General features: G+C 39.3%; 1 protein-coding gene and 1 long non-coding RNA gene across 2 annotated transcripts in view; both read left to right on the top strand.

Annotated features, from left to right (window-relative positions):
• RAPGEF5 (Rap guanine nucleotide exchange factor 5) overlaps positions 1-16047 on the top strand; it is a 237584-nt gene that overhangs the window by 131230 nt on the left and 90307 nt on the right. Inside the window, exon 9 of the mRNA XM_031013080.2 lies at positions 4734-4859. Within this exon, the coding sequence (XP_030868940.1) occupies positions 4734-4859 (126 nt within the window). The remainder of the gene's footprint in view (positions 1-4733; positions 4860-16047) is intronic.
• On the top strand, positions 5347-12750 carry LOC129523753 (uncharacterized). Its single transcript, XR_008667356.1, has 2 exons — positions 5347-9672; positions 10593-12750. It is a non-coding gene; the product is annotated as an uncharacterized lncRNA (long non-coding RNA).

Raw genomic sequence — 16047 nt, 5'->3', positions numbered from 1 at the left:
AAGGAGGGAACAGGCTCCCCATGGTGACGGGTTAGTTATAGCTATCCAGTACTCTCATCTGTGTCCCACCACTGTCTGGGCCTCCATTCCCCACATGCTGTCTTTTGTATGGGAGGGCCATACTGGGGAGCAGAGCAAGATCGGGGCTAAATCCATCACACCACTGATTAAACCACAGAACAGGTTTCCAGGTTGGCATTTTGGAGGGTCATTAGCATCCTCCCTCCACCGCCAGGACAGTGTATTAAACACTGTGCAGATGACATGGAAAGAGAGAGAAGAAATCCTCGCTGGTTGACGTACATGAATTTTCTAGACAATAGAAATGTATTTAAGTGTCAAAGCATTTAAGTAATGTTTATTTGTAAGTAGAAATTGCCCCAGTTTCCCTGCCTTCATAGTTATTTTGTAACACCATTGAAACTTTTTTACCCTCCTTAGTGTAGATTAAAAGAGCATCTTAATGATAGGCCCATATATTTACCATTGTCTCAGATTATGGACTGCATTAAAATCCTGACAAACAGAAATATGCCTTAAGGAGGATGGCTAGGAGCATAAAAGGATCTAAAAATAAAAATCAAGTGGGCCTTTAGTAGTGCTTGGCAATCTTTATTCTACTTCCCTTGCCCAGTTTCCCCTTCTCTTAGGCCATGAGTTGACAAACCACAGCCTACTGTTTGTTTTTATAAATAAAATGTCATTGGAATGTAGCTGCGTTCATTCATTTACGTATTATCTCTTGCAGAATTGGGCAGTTGCAACAGAGACCCCATGACCTACAAAGCCTAGAATATTTATTGTCTGGCCCTTTACAAAATAGTTTGCCAGTGCTTGTAACCTAAGTGACTATTAACATGCCTTCTTTTCTTATGCCTCCAGCAGCATCTCCCCACAATTTCTTATTTTCAGATCATAACTCGCTTCTTATTTTTCTGGGAAATAGAAGCCTTCAGAAAGGAATTTCTGCATGTCCCTACCACCAAATATGCCAACGTACCTGCATATTTACACCTGTATTTCACTGTCTCTCCTGTTTCACTGGATGAAATATTTAGATTCATATTTCTTCCTGAGAGTAGATCTTTATCTTCTCTTTCCTACTCAAGAGCATTACTCTTGAAAATGCCCTCTTCTCCCTCCTGCATCATCAAATTTTGCTGTCTACTGGAATTCTAATAAAGGTAAACATCCTGGAATAGCCCTCATGTTAAAGCAAATAAGCAAGCGAAACTCTCTTCAAGGACACTCTTCAGCTAGTGCCTCATTTCTTGTCACAAACCTCTTTGGAAGAATTGTGTCCTATTTACTGTTGAACTCATGTTAATAAAGCTTTTGTCCCTATCAGTTCAAACAGAAATTGCTCCACTCAAAGTTACCAATTACTTTTGTCAAATTCAGTGTCAGTTATTTTGAGCCCATCTTGTTTGATATTTCAGCAACATTTGGTAGAGTTTTTCACTTCTTCCTCCTTGAAGCAGCTTCACTACTCTCCAGATTCTCTTCTTGCAGCCACTCCTCCTCAGATTCCTTTTCTGATTGATTACTCCTCATCTTCCCAGTATCGAAACACTAGACTCAATTCCTGGATTTACACCATTCCATTGGTAAAACCAGAGGAATACCATCTGTATTCTGATGACTCTGGAATTCATGTCTTCAGCCTGGACTTCCCCTGAACCTCCAGACTTCCAACTCAGCAACTCCACTTGGATGTCAATAGCCATTTTCCTTCCCAGATCAACCCCTGCCTCCCCCATGACAACTCCATCCTTTCAGTTACTCAGACCAAATATTTTGGAGACTCCCAAACAGCAAAATCTGCTGGCTCTACCTTTGAAATATATCCAGTGGTTAGAACCACATGTACCACCTTCACCACTAGCACAAGTTCCAAGCCATGTCTTATGTGAAAACCAGGCTCCTAACTGGTCTTCTAGCATCAACTACTTCCCCCAGTCCAACCCAGGACATACAATGATCCTGCTAAAATGTCAATCATATTTTGCTAATTCTCTGTTCAAAACCTTCCAAAGGATTTCTGTCTTATTCAGAAAAAGAATCCAAACTCCTTATACAGCCTATAAGGAAATTGTGTGTTGGGCTCCTGCATTACCTCTCAACCAGTGCCACCAGTCTACTCCCTACAGCTCTTTTCTAGCCCTGCTGCTCTCTCTGCCTATCCTTGAGCATGCCAAACACACTTGAGCATTAGGGCCCTTGTACTTGCTGTTCCTCTGCCCGAAACACACTTCCTTCTGGATATCCACATCACCTCTTCCTCATTTCCTTTAGGTCACCATTCAGATGTCATTTTACTAGAAAACCCTTCCTTGACATTTTTATCTTAATAATGCCTTCAGTTATTTATCTGTCCCCTTACCTTGCTTCATTGTTTTTTCTGTCATATATTGCCACTCGATATTTCCTGTTGGTATGTTACATTATGAATGTATGCTCCAGGATGTAAGGAACTTTGTTTTTGTTTTTGTTTTGAGATGGACTCTCGCTCTGTCGTCCAGTGCACTGGCGTGATCTCAGCTCACTGCAACCTCCACCTCCGGGTTCAAGCAATTCTCCTGCCTCAGCCCTCTGAGTAGCTGGGATTACAGTGCACACCACCACGCCCAGCTAATTTTTTGTATTTTTAGTAGAGACGGGGTTTCACCATGTTGGCCAGGCTGGTCTCAAACTCCTGACCTCAGGTGATCCACCCTCCTCAGCCTCCCAAAGTGCTGGGATCACAGGCATGAGCCACCGCACCCGGCCAGAACTTTGTTTTTTTTTATGTTCACTACCATATTCTCAGAACTTATAGTAGGTTCTTGCTCAAATAAATCCTTTACTCTGTTGAGTGAATGAATGAATAAAATAATTTAGGGAACTAGGGATATTGTATTAGTCTGCTCTCATGCTGCTAATAAAGAGATTGGGTAATTTATAAAGGAAAGAGGTTTAATTGACTCACAGTTCAGCATGGCTGGAGAGGCCTTACAGTCATGGCAAAAGGCTAAGGAAGAGCAAAGGCATGTCTTACATGGCGGCAGGCAAGAGAGCTTGTGCAGGGGAGCTCCCCTTTATGAAACCATCAGATCTCATGAGACTTATTCAATACTACGAGAACAGCACCGGAAAATCCTGCCCCTATGATTAAATTACCTCTACCTGGTTCCTCCCACAACATGTGGGGATTATGGGAACTACAATTCGAGATGAGATTTGGGTGGCGACACTGCAAAACCATATCAGATATATATCTGGAGAATATTAAAATGAGAATATAATAAATGTTTGTATTTAAATATTTGAAAGATTGTCACATTGGATAAAGAATAGGCCTAGTTTCCATTGCTTTAAAAGGCAAAACTAGTCCTCACAGATTGAAGTTAAATGGTTTCAGTTTTGTCTAGTGTGATGAGCATAAGGGACTTTCCAACAATCCTGGCTATCCAACAGAGTACAGACTGTCTTAAGATAAACTTAGGTCCCTGTCGAAGGAAACTTTAGAAAGGAACTGAAAAGCCACTTGTGAGGGATGTTGTAAAAATCTCTGACTTTGGTGGAGGAATTCCACTTGCTGTCCTCTAGGAGTCTGTGATGTGGGCCACGTCAGAAATTTTTTATTTCCTTCCTAGTTGGACAAACTGCTAGATAAAGAGATACCACTGCCCCTGGGAACAAAGATTTAGTCATTGCTTTGCATGGATAGTTCCATTTCTCTGCTGCCCACTCAACAACATGGGTATCTTTAGCACAAACCGTTAAGATCATGAAGTTTGGATTCTTTGCCGGCCCCTTTGCTGTATTTGGTCATGTTATGGAATATATTCAAATCCTGTAGGTTATGTTGAGGAAAACGGATTCCATAGTTTTGACTGCTCCTGCCAAGTATAACTTTGGATTTCTTTATTAGATCATGTCTTGGTATGTCAGTATGAACCATTTTGGAAAGAATTTGAGCAGAAACACTTCATAATTAATGTGTTAGAATGAACTTTTTTTTTTTTTCCTATTTCAAAGTCTTAGATTCACCTTCCTCCTCCTATTATTATTTAGGCACTTTGACCTAATGTAAAATATGATGCTTTATGGATCACTTCCAAACCCCAATGAATGAAATTTCGAGTTTTCTTTTTCCAGTGTCTTATTTTTAGCAAAATATTTCACCATCTTTTATGCACTATTAGTGGTATTTTACTAATGCCCCATAGTAACTTTCCAATTGTGAAAAAAATTATCTTGTGATCTTCTTGTTAAGGGTTTATTTATATACGGAATAATTTGTTGTGGAGCTAAAGAATTGGGGTGTTGCATATTGTTATTTTTAGGGCTCTGTATCAGTTCACCCTTTCACCAGTGTGGTTCCTGGCTAACTTTCCCATGAGTTTTTAACCTCTTGCTAGGCTCTGCTTATGTAACAGGAAACAGGCTGTCAGGAACAAACAAACAGGAGCCTATCAGGCGCACACTTAGTAGCAAATGATTTAGTTTGCTCTGTCCTTCACCCTCTTAAAGTAGAGTGATACGCAGACTCAACTTTAAGTCTTTTGGCATGGTGCTCTTAGATTATAATAATGTAACTTCAGTTTTTGAAAGGCAAAATATTTTACCAAGACCATGATTTAATCCAGGCAGTGGAAAAGATGAGCTTATTATAAGGTGAACTTTGCGGTGGTGTCATGTCCTGGGACTGTGGTTTTAAGTATATCTTCGCTTTTTCTCCAACTCTTAAGGCAGGGGTGATGTGCAAGCTTCAGGAAAGAGATGAAATCGGACGAATTGAACTAGTCCAGAAGCTGGCAAAAGAAAACTATCAGTTTTTGCAGACGGACAAAAAAGAACAGGAGAAGTCTGAACACGTAAGCCTTTTGCCTCTTGGGGATGCAGGTTTGAAGGGGTGGAAAATGTTTTTGCCTGATTGCATGTTTGAATGAAAGACTATTTTATTTTAAATTCTTTAGGTTTTGGGGGTTTTTTCCCCCCAAGAGCATCCTCCTTAGTAAAAATGACAGCTGTTCATAGCTCTAAGCAAGTGGCTTATGACACTGGATTTATAAGAGACTCTTCTCAAAAGTAAATTATGTAGAAATATGAGAATACATTTAAGCAAATATGAATCCTTATCTATTTATGATCCTGCTTGGGTGGCTTTCAAGTTTGATTTTGGAAGTTTTGCCTTATCGTATAGTTTGTAGAACATGAATTTTGAAAAAACATTTCAACATATTTTTATGTTTAGTACAGAGGTGGATCTAGTTGCCAAATGAATGTGTCCTAAGTCACTAGAAATAGATGAAAACACAAAAAGAGATTATAGATGCTCTCACCAAGTGGGAGGGTCAGAAGGGAGTTTTCCCAGTATCTTATGAAGGCTTGTGTTCCAACAAGAGTTATATTGTTTGAATATAGTTAAAGCTGGAGGAAAGGGACGTTCCGCTTGGTCCTCCTGAAAGCAGTTATTCAGATTGAGCCTTAGAACTGAGAGTGCTGCCGTCATGCTGGGAAGACAATGGGACCACTTTCTTGTGCCACACATTGTTATCTGTTGACTTGGTTGTTGTTGGTTATGAGACTTCACTCTCAGCGCTGCACTATCCAGGATTGCTCATGAAGGGGAAAATTCCTCTGCGCTTATACATGTGTCTTTCTCTGACTTTAATTTTTCCTTGAGATTTTGTTTTCAACCCTTTCCAAGGGGGAAAACATTGCTTCATGCTTTTTCTGCTCCAAGTCTATTAATACAAATGGCAGGGTTTTACTGAGAAGGAGAGGAGGTTAGATGCTCAAGTCTGGCTGGCTGCTTAGTTCAATAACATAGCACTTCTCTAACAGTGAGACATAGAATTGTAACAGTTGGTGTCTCAAGAAAGAGAATAATTAGGCAGTTTCAAAGCCTTGTGATTGAACTATTTCAGAGGCGACTGTTGACTTTAAGTGTGGATGTAAGTCTCAGGCAACCTTCACTTTGCTTGGAACTATTGAAAACTTCAGCACCTTGTTCAAGTTGTTAAAAGCACCCTGAAGTTTGACTATATCATAGACTGACTCCTAACCTCTGCTGTGTCCTTAGGATATTTGAGTATCCTAGTGTGCGGCTTAAATTTTTCAAAAAAATTTCCTTTTGATTCATTTTAATTAGATGAGCAACAGTTTTCATATGCCATATTTTATTGATTTCAAGATGCACATTTCCCCCACAATAGTCTTAACAATTGATGATATGAAAACATGTCATAGTTTAATTGTGAGCATTTTTCTTTCCTTATGGTTCTTAAAATGAATGCTGTATCTTACAACTGATTGCAAATTAGGTGCAGTAAACCAGTAACAACTTCAGGTATGGTAAGATCTTTCAAAAATCAAACAGTAGAACAGTAGGGTACCACTTCACCAAAGTTAGAGATCATAAGCTTTAGGCTTATGATTAAGGCTTATGACAAAACAACTTTGCACTTATTAAAAAGATACCTGTTTGTTGTCTTTGTTGTATATTTAGTTCAGTCCAGAATATTATAAGTAGTCACAGCCAATGAGATTATAATACTCTTCAAATCTGTAACTATAGAAATCTACACTTCCTGTGTCCTTGTGTTCTTACTGGGTGAGAGGAGGGGGGAGGGATAGCATTAGGAGATATACCTAATGTTAAATGACGAGTTAATGGGTGCAGCACACCAACATGGCACATGTATATATATGTAACAAATCTGCACATTGTGCACATGTACCCTAAAACTTAAAGTATAATAATAAAAAAAAGAAATCTACACTTGGGGCTGATAATTGTAAAGGCTTTTAACATGAGGCAGAAATTTAGTGATTGAAGATTTGCAGCTTTGCTCTGGTTATCTGCTCTGTCACCTTTAAACCTTCATTTCACTTGTAAAACAGAACACTAACATTTTTTACTTCTTGCGTGACTGTCATATGGTGGGTGCATTAACAGCTCTGAAACGTTTTTGTTTCTGAGAGGAAAGATGGTGTGTAAATAAACATTGGAATTATGACTTTTTCTATGTAGACTTTCCTGTGAAGCTTAAAATAAGGAAAGGAATATTAGGGATCTTTCTTTCTAGTGATAAATATAAACAAAGCCATTCTGTCATCTCCCTTCTGCAGGATGACACCAGTGGAATCTCTCGACTCTCAAGGCTGATATTGATGTAGTCCTCCACTAAATGAATTATTTGGTACTGGATGGTTACAGTTTTTGCAGTAATTTATTAGGAATAAAAACCATCTGCTAATTCACTTCAATCTTTTATGTCTTGGGCATTTGATGTGCCTATACCTTTGCTTACCCCTTAAGTTCACAGTGTTCATGAAGGTGGTGCAGCGTTTTCATTGTTCCTGTCCTCGCTTTCTTTACAGTAGCAGTCATCTGCTCTTCATAGAAACTCAGTTCCGACACACAGCATGGACAGAGGAAACTGCAGTTTACTTAACGTAAACCTAGGTCTGCAGTTTCCTCTTCTTGTTATAACAATAATGACCAAACCCTGAAGTTACATACAGATTTCCTTTCTTTTATGATTTTAAAATGCTTCATCGACTTCATCCACCATTCCTGGGCCAAAGCTAGTTAAGTCGACAGTGATAAAATTTGAGTTAGAATCCAAGTTGCCTATTGAGTCATTCTTTTGACTAACCTTCATTACTTTCCAGTTCTAGAATGCCACATAGATGCCAAAGAGAGAGCTAATTTGTAGCACTACTGCACAGGCAAAGACATAAATTTGATAGAATAAAGCCTTTGTTGCTGGTACATCTTGTTACAAATTGAAGGGGATTACAGCTTTCTCAGTAGGCATTTCTAATATTTTCTTAACTGCTAAATGCTATGATTATAAATGCATGCCATTAGAGAAATGCTTCACTCTATGCTTTTGCCAAGGTGTTTCTGAAATTTAAGAAGTTAAATGTATAATTATCGCAAGCTTCTCAGGAAGCACTCCATTTTTCTATTTTCTATTAACTAGCTGTAGGCACAATGAGCAAGCACTCATTCCTATGTGTTGAAAATTATTATGGGAGGACTTTCAGAAGGGGAAAGAAATGGGCTGTGTCTTCTAAACATTATGATAGTAGAGTTAACATTGAGTTGTTGGTTCTTTAAAGAAATTATCTCTTATGTAGGCATTGTATTTCCTAGCCTTAATTCTGTGACTGTGCCAACAGAGCAAGGGACATGTGTTATCAGATGGGGACCTTTGAGCTTGACCCTGAAGAATGACTAATGGTCATAGAAGAAGGCAGGGGACAGCATTTCAGGCAGAGGGACCCATGGGAAGACACATGACTGCAGTCCTGGTGATTCCTAGGGAATGGAGAGGGGTGGGCTGGGAGTCAGCCTAAAATTCCATTATGAAAGACTGGTAAGCTAAAAAAGTCTACCAGCTACCCTAAGGAGCTTAAACTTGCCTTTTGGCAAAGGAAAGCCATCAAAGAAGGGAAGTGGCATAATAAGATGTGGCCTTTGTAAGATCTCTCTGGCATTGCTTTAGAGGAAGAATTGAGTGAAGAAGAGGGAAATGTTGGAAAGAACCTTTAGAAAGCTACCATACTGAGTCAAGTGAGAGGTGCCAGCCTGAACTGGGGCAATGACCATAAGAACTGAGGAGGGAGTAAATGTGGAAAGTCATTTACACAGTAAAATTGACAGAATTCAGTGACTAGTAATGGGGGATGTGCATGCTATTTTATATTAAGCAATTTTTAAGGATTCTTTGGTGTAGTGGCAGACGTAAGAATGTTCTGTTTCTTACCACCTTTGCCAAAAAGCTACGTAAGCCATTTCTCTTGCTTTGTTTGCCTGCAGTTTGCTTCAGGTAGCTGAGATGTTAGTATTTATCTCACTGACAGATTGTTAGATGGGGTTCTGGCAAACACTATGGGGACTACACAAACTTTTCTTTCCAGAACCCTTTGAAAATACCTTAAACAGAGAGAATCTCTGGTAGCTCCCAAATAAACTGACATATTTGGCCAGAGCTTTGGCATTTGCTGCAATACGTGTGCCTTCCTCAGAATTAACTGGGATTTTAGGGTTGCTCTCCTGATCTCTGTAACCTGAGTTGGTGTTACTATACTTCTATTCTAGAATACTCTCTGTCGTCCATTCATTTGCTAACTTTTGTTTAAGCTGATGTCATAGAGGAACCAGACTAACTATGGTGGGTCCCAACTATGTGGCTCCTGCCCTCAAGAAGTATAGTCTAGTTGTGGAGGAAAGATATCAACACAACTAACTGAGATACAAGGAAGCAGTGAAGAGAATCCCAAGAGAGATACATAGGAGTTTGAAGAAGAATTTACACCTGAGAAAGCAGGATTCTTTCATAGGGCAGAAGTAGTTTGACCTGGACCTTAAATTAGGTTTTGGGTTGGATTTAAAGAATCCACATTGAAGAAGAGTATTCCTAGTGGGAAGAATAGCATTAGAAAATGCACAGAGATACCAAAATATTAGATGTTTTTTGGAACTCTGAAACGATTTCATGTTTCCAGAATACCAAGAGTTGGGGGTGTGGGAGGGGAGGCAGGAGAAGGAAGATTTCATGAGAAATGAGATTGGGACCAGACTGTGGAGGATTTTGAGGGCTGAGAAGTTTTACTTCATTCTAGAAATAATGAGGAACGACTGAGCATTTGTTTGCCTGCAATTTGCTTCAGGTAGCTGAGATGTTAGTATTTATCTCACTGACAGATTGTTAGGTGGGGTTCTAACTTTTCCTAAGGAAGATGGTTGAGGCAGGGCCTTCATGAGATAAATTATATTATTTCAATCTGACTGAACAGTGAGGGAGCTGAAGAGTGATTAAGCAGACTTGGGTCCAGAGTGAATTCAAGTCTGATTGCCTCTGGAGGGTGTCTTCCTTCACCCTTCATCACTGGAGTGGGGACTGATAGGTGGCCCAGAAGCCAAGGTAACCGGAACCACAGCAGTCCTTCGAAAGAGGGCATGCACTCAGAGGGCAGCCCTGGAGGACAGAGACAGAAAGAATATGTAGGGAGGGATGGGGGTTGGGGGGCGGGGATGCAGAAAAAGAAAAGGTGCTTGCCCAGTGGTAACTTAGATTTGAAAAGCTTATAAACTTTTCATATTTTATTTTCAGTAAAATAGTTACATCAAAGTATATGACTAGATGGATGTGGGTCCTATTTCCAGGAATATAGCTGCACTATTTACCAGAAAACTGAACCTGTATTTTCCCGAAATGTAGTTTATGCTTTGTAGTGTATTAAATTGTAGATTAGAAATACCAACAATAGTTCCTAACCTGACTTCCTGACTTCCAACTGTAGAAATGAGCAGTATCTGTAAAATGTATGTGAAAACTTTGTTCAGCAATACTTTCCCTAGGGATCCTGTCTGTATCCCTCCCTTGCCCCACCCCATTTTCTTCTGTTCCTTTGTTAAGTCTGGGGACCCACCCTACTTCCTTCCCCTTTTCTAATTCACTCATGAAATATGGATGGGTGGGAAGGGGATTTTGCACACTCTGAAACTGCATCTTGGCACAGTCTGCTGCCAGGGTAGGGTCTCTATCACTCAGCCTCAACCGGAATTTCCTTTTCCCTGTTTCCTGCAGCCTCATCCTGGAATTCTGCCTACGTCAAAGGTTCCTTGTTTAAGGATTACGAGGGGAGAAGTGGTTTGGAGTATTCTGGCTACTGTCACACTTATTTACATATTAAAAGTTGGTCTCTACCTTTTCCCAAATTGCATTTTGTCTCTTTTTAAGCAGTTAAATATAAGGTGAAAATCCTCTTTTTACTCTATATGAAATACTAAAAAGAAAAGAGGTTTTATCATTGTTTTCAAACTTATAATTGTACATCTAGGTGAGTAGTTTCAAGCAATCCCAGCATTATTTGAAGTTTATCAGTAATTTAGTTTAACCAAGAAACTGCTTACTAAAGAGAAGTAGAACTTTCTAACATTACTGTAATAGAATTGAAAGTCACAACTAGGGTATAATAGGCAGTTCATAATACATTAAGTTGCCCAATTATAAACTGAGAAATCACCTCATTGAAACCAGGTTATTTTTCTTAATAACAAAATCCTGACTTTGTGTTGGATTGGTATTAAAGTATCTTTTCATTGGAATTAGGCTTCCTGGAGTGAGTTATTATAGTCCATTTTTAATAGGGAATAATATGGCCACAGAGTAACAAAAAAGTAGAAGTAGCTAGTTCTTGCCTCCAAGAAGTTTACAGTCTAGCTGGGGAAAGAATTTATACATGGAAAACAGTTAACCATTCAAGACAGCATTTAATGAAGTCTCTAAATAAGACATTTAGAGGGAAGTAAAATCTGGCAAACACATTTCACAACTGCAGCAAACCATGCTCTTCTCATTTATTTAGGAACAAGGTTTACAAGTTTGGTTCACTGTGTGTGCTCTTTAAATTCTAGCTTTTCCTCCAGAAAAATAGCAGTTAACTGCCAGTGAAAGTCAGTGGTGTGCTCCTGCTGTCTGGTGGAACCATCTGCTCATTAGCTGTATTTTTAGGTTTTCACAAGAAGCCCACTGCAAGTCCTAACATATTTAAAAAATTAGTTTGAGCGGTTTTGAAGAGAGAAGAATTTGTCATTATGCTATTTTTTGACGGTGCTCAAGTTTATTTTAAAAGGCTCAATCAAGAACATTGATACTGGCTCAGTTTGTTTGATTTATCAAACTCATGTTATCAAAGGGTCCTTTTATTCTCTGCTGTACAAATGCTGCTCCTAGCTTTATTAGGTTCTTATTCTTGTAAAATTAAAATAGCCCTATCATCTGCAATATGGTTGAAAAATCATTAAAGTGAAGTATTGAAAAGCAGGTTATTTGCCACTGTTGTTTTGCCATCACCCTCCTCCCCCAGTGGTATATCTCACTCCAGACCCCAGGTGACCTTATATTCTTTTCTTCTCTACCCCCATCAAGGCCTGATCTGCATTAATGTAACAGTGTTACTACCATGTAGTCTGGTGTCTGATCAGGCAACACTAGAAACTTTTGTCAGGCTAGTGTTATTTGGGTTTATAATGAATGTTTTAAGACAAAAAGTTTAGGGAAAGGATGCACAGACAGATGGAGAGTTGTTCATGATAACTGTGTACTGCCAAGGTTTGGAAAAATAAAAAGAAGAGATATCAAGAAGTAAAGAGACATAGGCAGCAATTTACAGTGTGGCTTGGTTCCCGAAGGACTGCCCTGATACATCTCTGACCTCATGAACTGATGTTCTGCGAGAAACTCAGAGACTGAATTCAGTTTACCTGTGTGGTCAGCATCCAAGTGCTGTGGAAGCATTTAACAGGGACCTTGGCTAGTCTAGGGAGTCATGCACATTTCCCTGAGAGAGAGAGAGAGACAGAATCTGAAGGGTCAGGAGAGCTATGAAAAGTGAGGAGGGATGGGTGTTCCAGGCAGAGGAAAGAACACATGTGAGGCCGGGCGCGGTGGCTCACGCCTGTAATCCTAGCACTTTGGGAGGCCGAGGCGGGTGGATCACGAGGTCAAGAGATTAAGACCATCCTGGCTAACACGGTGAAACTCTGTATCTACTAAAAATACAAAAAATTAGCCGGGCATGGTGGCGGGTGCCTATAGTCCCAGCTACTCGGGAGGCTGAGGCAGGAGAATGGCGTGAATCCGGGAGGCGGTGCTTGTGGTGAGCCGAGATTGTGCCACTGCATTCCAGCCTGGGCAACAGTGCGAGACTCTGTCCAAAAAAAAAAAAAAAAAAAAAAAAGAACACATGTGATAACACAAGGGGACTGATGTGGAGAAGAGAGCAGCTTTAGAAACAGAACCAACCAGCTGGAGCCTAAGTGTGGACTGTGGATGGGAGAGGTAGGGCCAGGTGAAGAAGGCGCAGGAGCTGGAGGATGCAGGACCTGTGGGTTTATCCAAACATTGTGTGCTAAGAGCAATAGCAAGCTTTTGTGTAGAATTTAAGCAAGAGGGAAAAATGATTAGATTTAAATTTTTAACATTCCTCTGTTGCAATGTGGGAACAGGTTTGAAGGAGGAGAATGGGTCACACTCACTCCTTCAAAGCTTCCTGGTCCCACTTTCCTCACAGTCCTCTCTGTTGATTTCACATTAAGTAGTAACCAGCATACATGCAAAGGATTTGCTGTGGGCAGCTCAAGTCAGGGGACTTCAGTTCCAGGAAGACAGAATGTCCAGTGATAGTTCACTTCTAATTTATTACCTTTTCCCTAAAATATACTGCTATATCACCATTTTTCTTTAACAAGTTGGCTTGGAGTCAGTCCTGTTTTTGTAGAAATGAATTTTGTGCATGCATATAATGTGAATATCTTTTGTTAATAAACATCATGCAGGCAGATATGTTCGCTTTAAATACAACTTACTGTGCTGTATATTTGCCTCATATTGATTCAGCCAAAGTTTGGTGATTTCTGAGTCATTCATATACTTTGGTTGCTAAAGATGAGGAAAAGAAATTTATAAAAGATGTCCATGTAGGATGCAAAGAACCTTTTTTTCCTTTTGCAGTGGGAAGTGGGTGGAAAGGAAAAATTCCTTCTGGCATCCAGCAGTCCTAAATGTTGTTTTAAGATAGCAAAAATAGAAGATTGCTGAAAATATCATAACAGAACATAACAGACTGTGGGCAAGTGTACAGTACATTTTTTCTAATAAATCATGCTAAATTTGCGTATTTTACTTATAACATGACCAAATTCTTGTTTGCTGTTACATAAAAATTTGTCTTTATTTTTTGTATTAAAATTATCTGCTCTCTTTTTGAAGCAAAAAGGATGATTGTTTTGGTCTGAAGAGATCAATGTTGCAGTACTTAGGTTTAACTGGAATAGGTTTTTGAATTTTGCAGTTTTCCCCTCTTTTTCCAGCATTTCCCTCCTACATTTAAAAAAAATGGAGAAATAAGATGTGGCATGTATGTTCATTTATGGCACATTTGTACATAAGTAAGTGAACAAGGCTCAACCATTTTAAGAAATCCTTGTAAATGTCCTCTTTGTTCAGTTTCCAGGAATGACTGGGCACAACTGAGGCAAAGTGAGTCAGAGTAAAGGATTAGGGGCACCTCAAGATCCAAGAAACACATAATAGGAGAGAATAATGGTGATAATGAGACAATTAAGATGTCAGAAAGTGGCTTGGAGGTATGGATTCACAAGAAGGCTCAAAAAACTTAATGAGTCATAAAGCATATCTGGGTGACCTCAGAGGTGGGAGTCAGGGTGGAATGTGTCAAGGTAAAATTTTTGCCCTCTACCATCAAAGAGAGGAGACAGTGGTACTTCCTACAGATAGTTCTTAAAACCTTTCATGATCTTGCCTTGGCTAGGATTTATAGAAGTAGAACAAGCTTTATGTTGACACCCCTGTGAATAAAGAATTCTAACATTCCCCAAATGGCACAATGCATAATAAAATCCCAAAGTGAGTTTTATGGTTGTTGGATGCTATCACTTTCTCCCTGCTCAGTCAACTTATTGTTATTACAAATTGGGGGTTTGTGATGATGCATTATTTTTCACCATCAGTCTGAGTAGTCTGGAGTTTTCATCTGAGAGTCATAGGCATTAGAAAGAACTTTAGATATCATGTGTCTTGATGGCTTGGGGAAGGAAAACTTTATTTCTAAAACTGGCACCTGCTAAATAGGATTATAAGCAGTTTCCTCTAAAAAGGGGAAAATATATTCTATGACCATTAGTTCTTTTGGAAGTGCATTAGTCACAAGAAAATGTTAAAACATTTCCATTGATAATATCTTCTAGCAAAAGTAAATACCTTTTAGCCTCTGTAATCAGAAGCAATTTTGTTAATAGTTTGTTAACAAAAAGTGTAATTCTTTAGTTTGTTAGAGAACTTCTTAATTCAGGCTTTGTGCTTTTATCTCTTTGTGTTCCTGAAGTTAGATTTTGTGGGGCCCTAAAGTGAGGCTGGGCTGATTGTCGTGACCCTTGCCCTAAGACAACACTTCTTTAGAACTACTCCTCCCCTGCCTATTAGCAGTTAGCCCCTCAAAAATTAGTGACTCATGAAAGTGGGCACAAACAATTTGGCCAGCAAAAAATAAATGGGATCATTCAGTTCTTCTCATTAAACACCTATCTGGAAGCAGATGTCTAAAAATTATCTCAGTATTAAAACAACACTCAGGTATAACTCTAAAAATGGTGGGGGGGAAGGATAGTTGAAGCTACAGACATAATACTGTCCTCTCTAATAATATGTATGAGTAGAATTTTAGAAGATATGTAAGTAAAAACTGTAGGATACGAAATGGAGAGATGAGAGCACACACGGCCCAAGTTGGTATTGATTTACACTTACAGGTTTGTGATTAAAGGATAAGCCAAGAAAGGGATAAAAGGAAGATCTTGAGCCTGGACAAGGCAGACTTCTGCCTATTCCTTAAAATCTGAGAAAAGAAACTTTGGAACAAAAGAGAGAGCCAATTTTATTCTGATTGTCTTTCAGGAATATACTTGAATGCCAGATGTTTGTGCACAGAAGCCTTTCATGACTTGTTGAACTATTAAATGCCATTTCCATTATAATTTGGCAATCACCTCTGACCTTTATCTCAATCGTCAGTAGATCCCATTTCCATCTCAAGTCAGTAAATCTAAGTTCCTCTCCTTTAGTATTACTCATAATCTTGGCACATAGAGGAGATGTGCACAGACCTGACAAAATTCACCACACCCTGGAAAGAACCTTATTAATAATGATCAGAGTGGCTGTAGGTAACTTCAGCATCTGCAGCTGCACCAATAATGATGCCCCACCCTTTGTGGTTTGTGATTTTTGCATCTTAGCTCTGACTTCTACTTTACGTTCCGTATCTGGCTAGTCCAGTTCTTCCCTAGAATCTTTGGAGAAGAACGTAGCCAAAGAGTGTCTTGCTGGTCTCATTTTGGTCCAAACCCAAGTTTTTAGATTGCTTCAATCCAGACTAGAGAAGCAAAAAATGGTGACTTTTCCTTCTGAGTGATTGATGATAGTAGGCTGCAGACATCTCAGTCTAGGGAACCCTATAAAG

The sequence above is a fragment of the Gorilla gorilla genome, chromosome 6 (assembly GCF_029281585.2).
Source record: "Gorilla gorilla gorilla isolate KB3781 chromosome 6, NHGRI_mGorGor1-v2.1_pri, whole genome shotgun sequence".
NCBI lineage: Eukaryota > Metazoa > Chordata > Mammalia > Primates > Hominidae > Gorilla > Gorilla gorilla.
The sequence above is the reverse complement of the archived record's forward strand: the minus strand, read 5'-3'. Positions and strand labels throughout refer to the sequence as shown.